This window comes from Mobula birostris, chromosome 23, assembly GCF_030028105.1.
Source record: "Mobula birostris isolate sMobBir1 chromosome 23, sMobBir1.hap1, whole genome shotgun sequence".
NCBI classification, from domain to species: domain Eukaryota; kingdom Metazoa; phylum Chordata; class Chondrichthyes; order Myliobatiformes; family Myliobatidae; genus Mobula; species Mobula birostris.
In genome coordinates, this window is record NC_092392.1 from 9,357,519 (window position 1) to 9,375,963 (window position 18,445).

Genomic DNA, 18,445 nt, shown 5'->3' on the forward strand with positions numbered 1-18,445 from the left:
TAGACATACATTCTAAATCCCTTCACCCAATCACACACACACACACACATGCCCTAACCTACACTTTATCCTCCCATCTTTGGCTATCACCAACCATGGTTCAGTGATGCCTACCACATCATTCATGCCAATCTGCAACTGTGCTGCATGTTCATCTACCTTATTCTGCATACTGCGTGCATTCAGATATTACATCTTCGGTCCTGTATTCACCCTTTTCAAAAACACAAAATAATCTGCAGATGCTGTTGTCAAAGGAACACTCACAATGCGCTGGAGGAACCCAGCAGGTCAGTCAGCATCAGTTGAAAAGATTAGTCGACGTTTCGGGCCGAAATCCTTCGTCAGGACTGAAGGAAGATCTTTGGGGAGGGTTTGAAGAATGCTGGTAGTTGAAAAAAAAGTAATTTGAAAGACAAAGGGGTGGGGGAGGGGAAGCAGGGAGGTGATTGGCAGGAGAACAATGCGCAGTAGTAGAAGGAGGCGGAACTATGAGGGAGGTGATGTTAAATAGGGATAGAGGAAGGGAGCTATTTCACATCACCTCCCTCATAGTTCAGCCTCCTTCTACTACTGTGCATTGTTCTCCTGCCAATCACCTCCCTGCTTCCTCTCCCCCACCCCTTTGTCTTTCAAATTACTTTTTTTTTCAACTACCAGCATTCTTCAAACCCTCCCCAAAGTTCTTCTTTCAGTCCTGACGAAGGGTTTCGGCCCGAAACGTCGACTAATCTTTTCAACTGATGCTGGCTGACCTGCTGGGTTCCTCCAGCGCATTGTGAGTGTTCCTTTCACCCTTTTCAATTTTGTTCACCTTTTACATTTCAACTCATCCTGTTGACTGCAGTTTTGCCCTATCATCAGCCTCTCCTTGCTAGGAGTCTCACTACACATTGATTCTATTTGTAAACCAACTACCTCACCTTCAGCATTCTCACTCTGGTTCCCATCCCCATACCAAATGAGTTCAAACCCACCCAAACAACTCTAGCCACAAGGATATCAGCCACTCTTGGGTTCAGGTGTAACCCATCCTTTCCCTTGCTTCCTTTTCATTACATTCATACTATTCCACCACAAGAAAGCAGATCCATGATCAAGGATCTCCACCATCCAGGACATGCTCTCTTCTCGCTATTGCCATTCGGAAGGAGTCAAAGGAGCCCGAGCTCCCACACCACTGGGTTTAGGATTAGTCACCCTTCACTCATCAGACTTCTGAAGTGGCGTAAACAACCCCAACTTCAATTTGTAATGGGTATTATTTAGCAATTGCTGAAATAAGACTCATCTCAGAAGCAAGAAGAGAAAATGTTTTAAATATTCAGCAGCATAGGCCACATCTGTGGAAACAGAACTTTGTTAATTGATGAAGAGTCTCTGAACTGAAAGGTTGACTTTGTTCTACTTCTCATAGATGCAGCCTGACCTTTTGAGTATTTCCTACATATTCTGTTTTAGATTTTCAGCATCATGAGTTTAAAAAAAAATTCTCACATCTCATAGAGTCATAGAGCAACAGAGCATGGGCGATGGAACTTCAACCCAATTGGCCCATGTCGACCACAACATTCCCGATAGTCCCAGTTGCCGTGTTCAGCCCCAAACCCTTTAAGACCATCCTCTCCATGTACATATCCAAATGCCTCTTCAATGTTGCAATTGTACCTGCCTAGATTACTTCTCCTGGCAGCTAAGCCCAGGTACCCTTTGTGTAAAGAAGTTACGAATCAGATCTCTTTGAAACCTCTCCTCTCTTATCTTGTATCTATGCCCTCTACTTTTGAACTTCCCAATTTTGGGGAAAAGACTATTCTGTCCACTCTATCCATACCACTCATGGTTTTATAAACTCCTATGTGGTACCGTATTTCTCCTGCACTCTAGGAAATAAAGATCCAGTGTGGCCAAACTCTCCCACTAACTCAAAATCTCTAGTTCAGGCAACATCTTCTTAAACCAATTCCACTCCAGCTTGACAATGTCTTTCCTATAAAACGGTGACCAAAACCCTACATAATACTCCAAATGCGGCTGTCCTAACGACTTATATAACTGCAACATAATGTCCCTACTCCTGTACTTGATTCCCTGAGTGATGAAGGCCAGCAAGCTAAACGCCTTCTTCAACACCTTTCAGGCTGCATGGCTGCTTTCAGAGAACTTAGAACTTGCTCTCCTAGGTCCCTCTGATGCACAACACTGATAAGTGTTCGATCATTCACTGTATAGGCCCTATCCTGGTTCGACTATTCAAAATGCATTACCTCACACGTATCTAAGTTGGAATCCATTTGCCATTCCTCATCTCATATCCCCAACGGAAAAAGATTTCTTTGCAATGCCCTTTTGAAGCAGGTGGAAACTTCTAGCTGCAGCCATCAGAGATTGAAACTGTCTTTGAACAAACCGGCCAGTTGGTTGTATGGGTTTTCAGAGCCCTACCAGGTTCTTTATCGGGACCTGTTGCCTTGTGAAGGTTCACCTTCTTGAAAGACAATCTGACGTCGGCCTCTGAGACAGAGATCACCTGGTCACTGGGCGCGGTGGGAATCCTCCCAGCTGTAGTTTTTTTCTTCCTTTCAAAGTGACCATGATCTGACATGGGCATCATATTGCAGGCTTTGTCCCAAGTTTGGTACAGGTTTTAAGCTCAGAAGTGGAATCCTGTACCAGACTTGATAATGGAATCAGGCAGAAGGAAGGGCCTGTTCCAGCCATCAAACTGCAAAATGGAACTCTGCACCAGGCTTGTAACAGATACTGCATTCCAAAATGGAACTCTACATCAGTCCTGTTAGTTCTGAGCTGCAACCCCATACCTGGTCAGATCATCCTCCCCAGCTTTTGCTCTGTGCCAAGCCAATTACATTCATCAGATTCTGAGATGGAACCTTGTACTAGGTCTGTCACTGACAACATGCATTCAACTGGAACCTAACACTAGTTTTCAAACGCGAAGCTGTGACCATCTACCAGGTCTTATACAGCTATTAAAATCTCAGTTGGAACCCTGCATCAGGACTATACAGACTTCTCTTTTACTTTAATGTGGAATTTCAACACCTCTTATAAAGTAAAATTGGGTGATATAGGTGACAACAGGGCCTCGCTTCCAGGTGAGCTCAATGCCTTCTATGCTCGCTTTGACTGTCAAAACATGGAAGAACCTGGAACATGCAACTCCCATAGTTCTGATGATCCCATTATTACAATCTCTGAGGCTGATGTGCGAACAGATTTCAGGAGGGTGAACCCACGAAAAGTATCCAGCCCGGATGGGATGTCTGGCCAAGTACTAAAGACCTGTGCTGATTGACTGGCTGGAGTGTTCACACAGAACTTTAACTACTTACTTCGGCAATCTGAGGTAACCAACTGCTTCAAGCAGACTTACTTATACCGGTGCCTAAGAAGAACGTGGTAACCTGCCTGAATGACTATTGTCAAGCAGCACTTACATCCACACTGTTTTGTGAGGTTGGTGATGAAATATACACAGCAGATGCCATCTCATTGGCTCTTCACTTAACCCTGCAACAGCTGGACCTGAAGGATGCATACATCAGGATGCTCTTTGCTGACTATAGTTCGGCATTTAACACCACCATTCCCACAAAACTAATCAATAAACTTCAAGACCTTGGCTTCACTATCTCTGTGCAATTGGATCCTCGATTTCCTCACTTGAAGACCCCAGTCAGTTTGAATTGGCAACAACATCTCCTCCAAGCACATGCTATATTCAGTGTGCTGATGATACCACTGTCATAGACTGAATCAGAGGTGATGACAAATCAGCATTTAGTAGGTAAATTGAAAATTTGGCTTAGTGGTGCCACAACAATAAACTCTTACTCAGTGTCAGCAAGACCAAGGAGCTGATTATAGACTTCAGGAAGAGGAATCCAGAGATACATGAGCCAGGCCTCATCAGAGACCCAGAGGTGGAGAGGGACAGCAACTGTAAATTTCTCAGTGTTATCATTTTGGAGAAACTGTCCTGAGCACAACATATAAGTGCAATTATGAAGAAAACACAACAGCACCTCTACTTACTCAGCAGTTTGTGATGATTTTCAGCATGACATCTAAAACTTTGACAACCTTTGATAGTTGTGTGGTGGACAGTATAATTGACTGGCTGCATCACTCCCTGGTATGGAAACACCAATGTCCTTGAATGGAAAATCCTCCAAAGACTAGTGGATATGGCTCAGTCTATCATGCATAAAGCCCTCCCCACCATCTACACAAAACGTTGTCGAAGGAAAGCAGCACCCATCAGCAGAGACCCCATCCCCAAAAACATGCATTCTTCTTGCTGCTGCTACCAGGAAGAAGATACAGGAGTCTCAAGTCTCGGATGCGGATTCTGAAACTGGTTAACTCTTCTTCAATCTGTGCTAGTCATTCACCGATTCAATTTAAAATTGTGCATCGTTACCATTTGACGAAGGAGAGACTCTAAAATATTTCCTAATGTTGATAGTTATTGTGATAGATGTAAAACTGAGATAGCTACACTGACACATATGTTTTGGTCTTTTTGTATACTGGAACAGTTCTGGAAGTCAGTTTTTTTCGACAATTTCTAAAGTACTTAAAATTAATCTACAACCTAACAAGTTAACTGTGCTTTTTGGAATAACTCCTCAAAATATCCATGTATTCTGTGTCTGACCAACATGTTATTGCATTTGTTACATTGATAGCTAGGAGGGCCATTTTGTTGAAGTGGAAGGATACATCAGCTCCTATTTTGTCACAATGGTTCTCTCAAGTGATGCTATGTCTTAGTTTGGAGACAATTAGCAGTCGAACCTTTGAACCTATATTTGATTTTGAGAAAAGATGGGGCTCATTTACTCGTTATTATCATGTGAGCTAATTGATAGATTTTCTTCACGATCTAATTATAAATTTTTTGGTATATTTTTCTTTCTTGCTGGTGGTTTGATGCTTATTTTTAGAAGCTTTTTGTATCACGCATGACTCCAGGGTTGTACACCTAATGGGTTTTTCCCCTCTTTTTCTGCTTAGTAGGGTTTTTTTTTATTATCCCAAAATTTTTCAATCTTTAAGATAATGTTTTTTTTCCCTTGAGACATTGTAAGTGCTGTTACTTCAATGTACTCATGTTATTTCTTTTTGAATAATATAATAACAAAAAGATTTGAAAAGAAAGGAGTCTCAAGTCTCAGACCACCAGGTTTGGAAACAGTTATTACCCCTCTACCATCAGGATCATGAAACAGTTGGGATAACTTAATTTGCCCAACACTGAAGAGTTCCCACAACCTATGGATTCACTTTCAAGAAATCTACCTCTCATGTTCTCAATATTTATTGCTTATTTATTTATTATTATTATTTCTTTCTGTTTGTATTTGCAATTTGTTGTCTTTTTCACACTCGCTGATCACCCAAGTTTGTGTTTTTCATTGCTTCCATTATGGTTATTATTCTATTATGGATTTTTCGAGTATTCCCACAAGAAAATGAGTCTCAGGGTTTTATATGGTGACATATATATGCTACGATAATAAATTTACTTTGAAGTTTCAACTTTGAAATCCGTAACAGTCTGAATATTATTATTGTATCTAAACTGGAACCACTTACCTTTGGCTTGATTGAACCCTCTTATATAGAGCTTGAAGTAACTTTTTTTTCACCAAATCTTTGAGTGTCCAACCTACTTGCTTGGTGTTTACTTCCAGTGGTGTTCAAGCAAATATTTATTATCAAAGTACATATATGTCACAACCCTGGGATTCATTTTCTTGAGGGAATTAACAGTAGTTACAAAGAGGAAATAATAATAAATGTAACAAGTAAACAAGCAATAAATATCAAGAACATGAGATGAAGAGTCCTTGAATGGGATTCCATTGGTTGTGGGAACAGTTCAGCGATGGGGTGAGTGAAGTTATCCCGTCTAATTCAAGAGCCTGATGGTTGAGGGAAAATAACTGTTTCTGAAACATAAACCTCTTTTTTAAAATGCATTTATTCACTGGATGTTATGAATTGCTGTTAATGGTTTCCCTTGGGAAGTTGGCTGTGTGTCACCTTTTTGAACTGCTGCAATACATGAGGTCAAGATACACACAGAGAACTTATTGCAACAACTGCTTCATTTAGTTAATCATTTATTTATTGCATGCACTTCAAAATATTCAATGAGATGTGTAGTTTGTATTAACAACCTATGTACAGATACTTCTGAACCTAGTATCATGTTATGTACATATAATCAATCTGTGTATATAATTATCTTATGTATCTAAATTTATTGTGTTTTTTGTGCTGCATCGGATCCAGAGTAACAACTATTTCATTCTCCTTTACATGTGTACAGGAAGTGACATTAAACTATCTTGAATCTTTAATCTGTAAATTTGCTAACCACATTCTCATCCAAATTGTTGATGGAAATGACAAACAAGAGGCACACTGCTAGTCAAAGGCCTCCAGTGGAGAAACACTGTCACCCTTTGAAATGTACCATCAATCAATTCTGTATTCAGGGTCTGGCCTGAAATGACAACTGTTATGTTCATTTCCAATGATGCACCCCGACTTGCTGAGTTCCTCCAGCATTTTGTGTGTGTTGCTCTGGATTTAGCTAGCTAACTCTCCCTGCATCCCAGGTGATCTAACTTTCCGGAGCAGCCTAAAATCCTCCCATGAGGATGAAAAGCAAGGATGGCAAGGTCTTGGAACTTCAGATGAAAAGAGATATTGTAAGTTTTGTCAAAAAGGACAAAGGAAGCACTTGTAAGGTGTAAGAAATTAAAATCAGACATGGCCCTTGGGAAAGATAAAGGAAGCAGGGAGGAACTTAAACAACAAAGGGGATTAACACAAGCAACACACTTGATGATGAATGAGCACTAGGCCTTACACTCCTGGCGAGAATACACCAGCTCCTGGGACACTCAAGCTCAGCTGTCACATTCATGTACATGGTTCTCTGAATGAAGTGTTAAAAGTGTTTCATCAAACACAATTTCATACCAACCCACCTCAAGAGATAAGACCATAAAACACAGCAGCAAATTAGGCCATTTAGCCCATCAAGTCTTCTCCATCATGGCTGGTCCCGGATCCCACTCAACCCATACACCTGCCCTCTCACCATATTTCTTGATGCCCAGACCAATCAGCTATCAACTTCTGCTTTAAATATACCCATGAACTCCACCGCAGTCTGTGGCAGAGCATTCCACAGTTTCACTGTACTTCTTCTTACTTCTCCTTAGTTCTGTTCTAAAATATTGCCCTTCAATTTTGAGGCTGTACCCTCTAGTTCTGGATACCCCCACCAGACGAAGCATCCTCTCCACATCCACTCTATCTAGTCCTTTCAACAATTGGTAGATTTCAATGAAATCCCCATGCATTCTTTTAAATTCCAGTGAGTACAGGCCCAAAGCTGCCAAAAGCTCCTCATATGTTAACCCTTTCCTTCTTGGAATCATTCTCATGAACCTCCTCTGGACTCTCTCCAATAACAATACATGCTTTCTGAGATATGGGGCCCAAAACTGTTGACAGTACTCCATGTGCAGCTTGACTACTGTCTTATAAAGCCTCAGCATTATCTCCTTGTTTTTATATTCTACTCCCCTTGAAATAAATGCCAACATTGCATTTGCCTTCTATCCCACAGACTCAACCTGTAAATTAACCTTCTGGGAGTCCTGCACGATGACTCCTAAGACCCTTTGCACCTCTGATCTTTGAACCTTCTCCCCATGTTAGAATTTTCTCCTCATTTAGATAATAGTCTGCACTATTATTCTTTTAACCAAAACGCATTATCATACATTTCCCAACACCATATTCCATCTGCTACTTTTTTGTCCATTCTTCCAATTTGTCTACATCCTGCTGCAATCGCATTGCTTCCTCAGCACTACCTACCACTCAACCTATCTTCCTATCATCTGCGAACATTGCCACAAAGCCATCAATTCCATTAGCAAATCATTAACAAACAATGTGAAAAGTAGTGGTCTCAATACTGACTCCTGAGAAATACCACTAGTCTCTGGCAGCCAACCAGAAAAGGTCCCTTTTATTTCCATTCACTGCCTCCTGCCTATCAGCCATTCCTCTATCAATGACAGTATCGTTCCCGTACTGCCATAGGATTTTATCTTGTTAAGCAGCCTCATGTGGTACCTTATCAAATGGCTTCTGAATCCAACTAAGTGATATCCACAGCCTCTCCTTTGTCCACCCTGCTTGTTACTTCCTTGAAGAGCTCGAACTGATTTGTCAGGCAAGATTTCCCTTTACAGAAACCTTGCAGACTTTGACTTATTTTATCAATAGTGTACAAGAACCCTAAAGCCTCATCCTTAATAATAGACTCCAACACTTTCTCAAACACTGAGGTTAGGCTAACTAGCCTATAATATCCTTTCTTTTGCCTTCCTCTATTCTTAAGGAGTGGAGTGACATTTCCGATCTTCCAGTCCTCCGAGACCTTGCCAGAATCAAGTGATTCTTGAAAGATCATGACGAATATATTTGTTATCTCTTGAGCAACCTCTCTCAGGACTCTGGGAGGTATTCCATCTGGCCCAGGTGAGTTATGCACGTTAAGACCTTTCAGCTTTCTTTGTAATATCAGCGGCACTCACCCCTGCTCTCTGACTGCATCTTTTCCCTTCATATAGCTTTTTCAGTTGTGTTTTGTTGAATTTTAAAAGCTTCCCAATCATCCAACACTTACATTTGTTACCTTATATGCCCTTTCCTTAGCTCTTATGCAGTCCTTAACTTCCCTTGTCAGCCACAGTTGCCTACTCCTGCCATTTGAAAACTTCTTCTGTGGGACATATCTATCCTGCGCCTTTTGAACTATTCCCAGAAACTTCAGCCACCTCTGCTCTGCCAGTATCCCCACCAGTATCCCCCTCCAATCCACCTGGCAAGCTCCCCTCTCATGCCTCCGTAATTCCCTTTATCCCATTGTCATACTGATATACGTGACTTGTGCTTCTCCCTCTCAAATTGCAGTATGAATTCAATCATATTATGATCACTGCTTCCTTATGGTTCCTTTATGTCAAGCTCACTAATAAGATCTGGGTTATTACACAACAGCCAATCTAAGATAGCCTTTCCCCGAGTAGGCTCAAGCACAAGCTGCTCTAAAAACCATCTCATAGACATTCAACAAATTCCCTTTCAAGGGATTGATTTTCCCAATCCCTTTGCATATTGAAGTCGCCCATTACAATTCTGACATTACCCTTATTATATGCCTTTTCTCTCTCCCTTTCAAATCTCAAGCCCACATCTTAGCAATTATTTGGAGGCTTATGGCTAGCTTGGAAGTAGGTACAGAGGAGACATCAGGGGTAAGTTTTTTACGCAGAGAGTGGTGAGTGCGTGGAGTGGGCTTCTGGCAATGTTGGTGGAGGCGGATACAATAGTGTCTTTCAGGAGACTCCTGGATAGGTACATGGAGCTTAAAAATAGAGGACTATGGGGGGTAACCCTAGGTAATTTCTAAAGTAAGTACATGTTTGGCACAGCACTGTGGGCCGAATGGCTGGTATTGTGCTGTAGGTTTTCTATGTTTCTATGTATGATTCCCAGAATGTTTTTTCACCCTTGCAGTTTCTTAACTCCACCCACAAAGATTCAACATTCTCTGACTCTATGTTACCTCTTTCTAAAGATGAAATTCCATCTCCTACCAGCAGAACCACATCACTGCCTAAGCCTTCCTGCCTGACCTTTTGATACAAAGTATATCCTTTGATGTTAAGCTCCCAACTATGGCCTTCTTTCAGCCACGAATCAGTGATGTTCACAATGTCATACTGAACAATCTTTAATCGTATCACAATTTCGTCCACTTATTCCAAATGCTATGTGCATTTAAATACAACACCCTTAGTCCTGCATTCTTCATCTTTCTGAATTTTGCCTCAGTGGTACAATTTAACTCTTTGCTCTGTCTGCATTTGTACCCAATCATTGGCTTGTCCTTCATGTTACATCCATCATCTACTTGTAAACCTGCTGGCTCATCCTCAGCTCTATCGTACTGGTTCCTGCCCCACTGCTACATTAGTTTCAACCACTCCCAACAAACCTGTCCACAATGATATTGGACACCTCAGATTCAAGTGCAACCCATTCCTTTTGTACAGGTTACACCTGCCCCAGAAGAGGTCCCAATGATCCAGAAATCTGAATCTCTGCCCCCTGCTCCAATTCTTCAGCCACACATCTATCTGTCACCTCATTCTGTTCCTATCTTCACTGTCACAAAGCACGGGCAGCAATCCCGAAATTACTACCCTTGAGGTCCTGTTTCTCAGCATCCTTCCTAACTTCCTGTATTCTTTTTTCAGGACCTCCTCAATTTTTCAACCTATGTCATAGATAACAATATGTATCACGACTTCTGGCTGCAATGAGTTGAGTGATCAAAGTATTTGTGTAAATACTTGTTAATCAGCAAATAAAATGAGGGAAATAAGCAACAGAGAAGTTTAAAGATGGTTTATCTCTATCCATAGTCTTGGCAGCCAAAAAGGGAACTGATAGTGGTGTGGAATTATCATTAGGTCTGATCCAGAGGCTGAAATATCAGAAATTTTGGAGGTTTATTAGGCTGCAGTGATTTCATAAGTAGGTAGGGAAAGGTTATGAAAGGACTTGAAAAGAAGTTCGAAAATTTGGAAATTAAGGCATAACTTAATCAAAGCCCAAAGCAAGGTCAGAATGAATATGCAGATGGTACAATATGAGAAGCTCATGGATGGAATGTTTTTCCAAAAAACACACTAGGCTAACTGGACAATATCCCAATATACGGGAATATCCGGAGAACTGAAAATACTAACCAGGCTTTCACTGGATATGATAATTTGTGCATTCCAGCTTTCCAACTCACTTTACATATTCTAAACATTTAATAGCCACAATTACTACTACTGCACTCTGCCAGTAGAAATAATTCTGCTTCAGAATTGTTTTCAATAACCATTTTCCATCAAATAAAGGACGCATTATTACCTCAATCAGGAAGTCTCCTGTCCTTAGCCCAGCTTTCCATGCCACTCCCTCCACGTCCACCGATTCCAGGTATTGCAAAGCAGGGAATGCTGGCGTGGGTGTGAATTCTTCAATTGGAGTCTCAGCTATAGAAAAAGAGAACAGTCTCTGTGAATCACCCACACTTACTCCTGTTCTCTCACTCACTCTACTCTCTGTAATTCCCTCAGCCAAAATATCCCCCAAAACTTTAAATTTGAATCATCTCATGATTCTAGCTTGGATAGTTTACTGTCAGTGATGGAGAAGCTGCTAGGAATGATAACAAGGAACAAAATTAATAGATACATCGACAATAACAAATTAATAAGTGAAAGTTTATTTGTTTAAGGCCAGCTATAATGAGTTTTCTGATTAATGAACAGAGTATTGATAAATGTAATTCATTGACACGATATAGACATTTGAGAAGATGCAATGTATTAAACTTGTCAGCAAAATTTACATTCATCAGATTAATGGGCTGATACAAAATTCAGTTTTGGACAGGAAATGGAGATGTGGCGAATAGCTGCCTACCAAGCTGGAGGACGGTATGCATTGGCGCCAAAAACAAAAGGCAAGAGGAACTGTGATTCAGGCAGCATATCTGGAGACAGTGGGATGGTTGACATTTTGGGTCGAGGCTCCAGAATACAATAGTGTTATCCAAAGCATGACTCAGGGATTGCTGATTTTGCTGGCTTATCCTAATTGCTTAATAATGATGAAGATAGTGATTGAACAAGGGAAAATAGACTGCATTAATGAAAAGCAAGTGGCAAATTAAATTTAATGCAGGAAAGTATGACACAATTTGGTAGAGAATAAAGTAAGATAACATTACACCAAAAGTACAATTCAAAAGTTGCTACATGAACTCGTCTCCCACAGTCAATGAATGACAATTAGTACTTTTACAATACCTTGAAATAGATAATATATACTTGCTGGTGTTTCAGAGCAGAACAAAAAAATTACCAAGTAGGCTTAACTTCAAATCCAATTCTTAATTCTTGCACCAGATATTTCTCCTTATCTGTCATCTTCTACTCTGTATCTGGCAACTGTCCACCTCCTGATCAGATCCTTTGTGCTCCATCAAAAACTACCTTCCGCCCATCTTTCTTCTCCCATTCCATCAGAGAGTGTAATGATTATGCCACAACTCTGAACGGTTACAATGTTTTAAAATAATAATATTTAATGATTCAAGTCAAAAATTCTAACCAGAAATGGGAACGAGAGAAAAAATACATTTTAAGTTTCATTGATGGTGGTGAATCGGTAGTAGATCAAAAGGAGTATTTGTTATAGGGGAAGGCCATGATTGATGTGGGCATAAACTGTTGATGAAGCAAATGACTGATAGGTTAATGAGGAAGAGCAGATAAAATGTAAATGTGAAAAACTGAGAGAACACAGGCAAAGAAATGTGACAGCGAGGTCAAGCCATGCTAGTGGAAAGAGAATAACTGTGTCAACATTACAGAGGTATGATCCACAGCAGAACTGGTCAGTAACTAGTCGTCTATTATATTGTGGGACTAGAGTTTAGGCTGCTCAGAATGTCAGATTTGCTCCTCTGACAGGCACTAGTTGATCAAATGGATTGTTATGACAGTTGGGTTGTTATATAGCTATTATCACTGGTTCAATTTTACTGAATTTAGATTCCTCAGCTGCTTTGGTAGAGTATAAATTCAAGTCAGCCCCCAAATACTCATCCAGTAACAATCACTATGCAATCAAACAGAAATTTTCCATTTTCAATTCTAGGCTGATACTCAAGATATTTCTGGTGGGTGGGTGTGTATGTGTGTGTGTGTGTGTGTGTGTGTGTGTGTGTGTGTGTGTGTGTGTGTGTGTGTGTGTCCAGCCCACTATATAGGCTGTGGAAACCTGCACCACTGGGCTCTACACTAATTCACCTATCAATTGGAACAAAGGTGGCTTTGATCTCATCATAGCCTTTGAGATTCTTTAACTCTACACGCTCTTCTCCGAGTAAGAGTGGAAAGATACAAAATAATGCGGCTAATTCAAACATCTGGCTCCTGTAATTATTTCACATGTACAGTCCTATTTTAATTTGGGGTTCCATTCCTTTCATTGTATCAACAGGTGAGTACAATTCCTATCATCACGTTTTCCCTGTAACACCTACAATACCAAATATTGAAGTTTTCCTTTAACTGATAATAGACAATAGACAATAGGTGCAGGAGTAGGCCATTCGGCCCTTCGAGCCAGCACCGCCATTCACTGTGATCATGGCTGATCATCCACTATCAGTATCCAGTTCCTGCCTTATCCCCATAACCTTTGATTCCGCTATCTTTAAGAGCTCTATCCACCTCTTTTTTGAAAGCATCCAGAGACTTGGCCTCCTCAGCCTTCTGGGGCAGAGCATTCCATATATCCACCACACTCTGGGTGAAAAAGTTTTTCCTCAACTCTGTTCTAAATGGCCTACCCCTAATTCTTAAACTGTGGCCTCTGGTTCTGGACTCACCCATCAGCAGGAACATGCTTCCCGCCTCCACAGTGTCCAATCCCTTAATAATCTTATATGTTTCAATAAGATCCCCTCTCAGTCTTCTAAATTCCAGTGTATACAACCTCAGCTGCTCCAACCTTTTGACATATGACAGTCCCACCATCCCGGGAATTAACCTTGTGAACCTACGCTGCACTCCCTCAATAGCAAGAATGTCCTTCCTCAAATCTGGAGACCAAAACTGCACACAGTACTCCAGGTGTGGTCTCACCAGGGCCCTGTACAGCTGCAGAAGGACCTCTTTGCTCTTATACTCAATTCCCCTTGTTATGAAGGCCAGCATGCCATTAGCTTTCTTCACTGCCTGCTGTACTTGCATGCTTGCTTTCAGTGACTGATGTACAAGAACACCTAGATCTCGTTGTGCTTCCCCTTTTCCTAACTTGACTCCATTTAGTTAATAATCTGCCTTCCCGTTCTTACCAGCAAAGTGGATAACCTCACATTTATCGACATTAACCAGTGAGTTAAAAGTTGAGTCAAAATGTATTGATACATCAAATCTGATAATCACTACAAAATGCTATAGTTGGCTTTTTGATGCCACACATACAGTTCGGAAACATAGAAACATAGAAAACCTACAACACAATACAGGCCTTCTGGCCCACAATGCTGTGCCAAACATGTACTTACTTTAGAAATTACCTTGAGTTACCCATTGCCCTCTATTTTTCTAAGCTCTATGTACCTATCCAAGAGGCTCTTAAAAGACCTTATTGTATCTGCCTCCACCACCGTCACTGGCGTGAAAAACTTACCCTTGACATCTCCCCTGTACCTACTTCCAAGCACCTTACATCTTAGCCATTTTAGTCTCACTATCCACATGATCAATGCCTCTAATCATTTTATCCACCTCTTTCAGGTCACCTCTCATTCTTCACTGCTCCAAGGAGAAAAGGCCAAGTTCACTCAACCTATTCTCATAAGGCACGCTCCCCAATCCAGTCAACATCCTTGTAAATCTCCTCTGCACCATTTGTATAGTTTCCACAGCCTTCTTGTAGTGAGGTGACCAGAACTGAGCACAGTACTCCAAGTGGGGTCAGACCAGGGTCCTATGAAGCTATAACATTACCTCTCGGCTCTTGAACTCAATCCCATGGTTGATAAAGGCCAATACACCGTATGCCTTCTTAACTACACAGTCAACCTGTGCAGCAACTTTGAGTGTCCTATGGACTCGGACCCCAAGAACCCTCTGATCCTCCACACTGCCAAAAGTCTTACCATTAATACTATATTCTGCCATCATATTTGACCTACCAAAATGAACCACCTCACACTTATCTGGGTTGAACTCCATCTGCCACTTCTCAGCTCAGTTTTGCATCCTGTCAATGGCCTGCTATAACCTCTGACAGCCCTCCACACTATCCACAACACCCCCAACCTTTGTGTCATCAGCAAATTTACTAACCCATCCCCCCAGCTCCTTATCTGGTCATTTATAGAAATCACGAAGAGTAAGGGTCCCAGAATAGATCCCTGAGGCACCCCACTGGTGACCGACCTCCATGCAGAATATAACCCATCTACAACCACTCTTTGCCTTCTGTGGGCAAGCCAGTTCTGGATTCACAAAGCAAGGTCCCATTGGATTCCATGCCTCCTTACTTTCTCAATAAGCCTTGCATGGGGTACCTTATCAAATGCTTTGCTGGAATCCATATACACTACATCTATGGCTCTACCTTCATCAATGTGTTTAGTCAAATCCTCAACAAATTTAATCAGGCTCATAAGGCATGACCTGCCTTTGAGAAAGCCATGCTGATTATTCATAATCATATTATGCCTCTCCAAGGGTGATTGGAAATACAAGACAAAATAGGATGGTCAGCATGGTTTTGTTTAACGGAGATTATTCCTGGTAAATCAGTTACAATTCTCTATGATAGAACAAGCAGGTCAGACAAAGGAGAGTAGGTGGACATTATTTACATGGATTTTTAGAAGGCCTTTGACAAGGTGCCACAAAAAGACTGCTAAATAAGTTAAAAGTCCATGGTGTTAGAGGCTAAGACCACAGTCAGTATGCATCAGATAACATTTCCTCCTCACCGTAAATCAACACAGGATCACCTCAAGGATGTAAGTTTAGCCCACTGCTCCTCGCTCTTTACACTCATGACAGTGTGGAGAAGCACAGCTCAAATGCCATCTATGAAGTTGCTGATAATACCACTGTTGCCAGCAGAACCTCAGGTGTTAATGAGACTCCAATGCACAAGATTACAAGAGATAGAGGTGTATAAGATAATGAGAGGCATTGATGATCGAGGAGTTTCAGATGATGAGAGGCATTGATGATAGAGGAGTTTCAGATGATGAGAGGCATTGATGACAGAGGAGTTTCAGATGAGAGGCATTGATGACAGAGGAGTTTCAGATGATCAGAGGCATTGATGATAGAGGTGTTTCAGATGATCAGAGGCATTGATGATAGAGGAGTTTCAGATGATGAGAGGCATTGATGATAGAGGAGTTTCAGATGATCAGAGGCATTGATGATAGAGGTGTTTCAGACGATCAGAGGCATTGATGATAGAGGAGTTTCAGATGATGAAAGGCATTGATGATAGAGGTGTTTCAGATGATCAGAGGCATTGATAATAGAGGTGTTTCAGATGATGAAAAGCATTGATGATAGAGGAGTTTCAGATGATGAGAGGCATTGATGATCAAGGAGTTTCAGATGATGAGAGGCATTGATGATAGAGGAGTTTCAGATGATGAGAGGCATTGATGATAGAGGAGTTTCAGATGATGAGAGGCATTGATGATAGAGGAGTTTCAGATGATCAGAGGCATTGATGATAGAGGTGTTTCAGACGATCAGAGGCATTGATGATAGAGGAGTTTCAGATGATGAAAGGCATTGATGATAGAGGTGTTTCAGATGATCAGAGGCATTGATAATAGAGGTGTTTCAGATGATGAAAAGCATTGATGATAGAGGAGTTTCAGATGATGAGAGGCATTGATGATCAAGGAGTTTCAGATGATGAGAGGCATTGATGATAGAGGAGTTTCAGATGATGAGAGGCATTGATGATAGAGGAGTTTCAGATGATGAGAGGCATTGATGATAGAGGAGTTTCAGATGATGAGAGGCATTGATGATAGAGGTGTTTCAGATGATGAAAGGCATTGATGATAGAGGAGTTTCAGATGATGACAGGCATTGATGATAGAGGTGTTTCAGATGATGACAGGCATTGATGATAGAGGAGTTTCAGATGATGAGAGGCATTGATGATAGAGGTGTATAAGATGGTGAGAGGCATTGATCGTGTGGATAGTCAGAGGCTTTTCCCAGGGCTGAAATGGCACAGTTTTAAGGTGATTGGAAGTAGGTATAGAGGAGATGTCAGGGGTAAGTTTTTTATGCAGAGAATGGTGAGTGCGTGGAATGGGCTGCCGGTGACGATGGTGGAGGTGGATACGGTAGGGTCTTTTAAGAGACTCGTGGATAGGTACATGGAGCTTAGAAAAATAGAGGGCTATTTGTACCCCTAGGTAATTTCTAAAGTAAGTACATGTTTGGCACAGCATTGTGGGCCGAAGGACCTGTATTGTGCTGTAGGTTTTCTATGTTTCTATCTATGTCCCCTCCGACATTATATGTCTGAACGATCCTCAGTTATTCGCCTTTTATACTATTTATTTATTTTTGCAACTTATAGCATTTTTTATATCTTGCACTGTACTGATCCTGCTAAGCAAGAAATTTCAGGACGTACAGCATGTTAGCGATAATAAACTTGATTATGAATCTTTTCAGGATGGCTGCCAGTAACTAATGGAAAGTGAATCTTCGGGTTGTATATGCTGACGTAGGTATACTTTGATAATAAATTTACTTTGAATGTTGAATTCTGCAGGAGTTAAGTGTTGGGACTGCAATTTTTCATAGATAGGCTAATAAGGAACTGATGGCATTGTGGCCAAGTCTGTAAACAATATGACCATAAGACATAAGAACAGAATTAGGCTATTTGGTACATTGAGTCTGCTCTGCCATTTCATCATGGCTAATTTATTATCGCTCTCAACTCCATTCTACTGCTGCATCCCCATATCGTTTGAAGCCTTGACAAATCAAGAACCTATCAAACTCCACTTTAAATATCATCAGCCTCCACAGCTGTCTGTGGTAATGAATTCTACAGATTCACCACCCTAAAGAAATTCCTCCTCATTGCTGATCTACAGTGACTTGATAGGTGGAGGGACAGGTAGTGTTGTGGAGGCATGGAGTTTGCAGATGCCTTTAACAGGTTGGGAGACTGGGCAGAAAAGTAGCAGATGGGATATAACACAGGTGGAGGTATGAAGGGATGTGGAAGTCTTAGTTCAGGATTATATTAATGCTAACTTGCTGGACGAGTCAGCAGTAGAGAAGACAAAAGCAATGGCAGCATTCATTTCAAGAGTACTAGAACATAAAAGCAAGAATATACTGCCAAGGCTTTGGTAATACTGCATTTGGAATGCTGTGAGCAATCTTAGGCCCAGCATCTAAGGAAAGATGTGATGGGTCTGAAAAAGTTCCAGAGCAGGTTCACAAGAATGAGTCCAGAGATAAAAAGGTTAACATCTGAGGAACATTTCATAGCTCTGAGCCAGTACTCAATGGAATTCAGAAAGATTGGTCTGGATTTCATTGAAACCTATTCGATATTGAAAGGCATGGATGGAGCAACTGTTTCCATTTGTACGAGATTCTGGAATCTGAGGGCACAGCCTCAGAATAAAGGGATGTCCCTTTTAAACAGAGCTGAGGAGGAATTTCTTCAGAGGGTGGTT

General features: G+C 41.1%; 1 protein-coding gene across 15 annotated transcripts in view; it reads right to left on the bottom strand.

Moving 5' to 3' along the window:
• Window positions 1-18,445, bottom strand: part of shank3a (SH3 and multiple ankyrin repeat domains 3a) — a 1,072,328-nt gene that overhangs the window by 169,554 nt on the left and 884,329 nt on the right. For all 15 annotated transcript variants that reach the window (XM_072241114.1, XM_072241121.1, XM_072241124.1 and 12 more), the window contains one exon: window positions 11,053-11,177. In XM_072241114.1, the coding sequence (XP_072097215.1) occupies window positions 11,053-11,177 (125 nt within the window). The remainder of the gene's footprint in view (window positions 1-11,052; window positions 11,178-18,445) is intronic.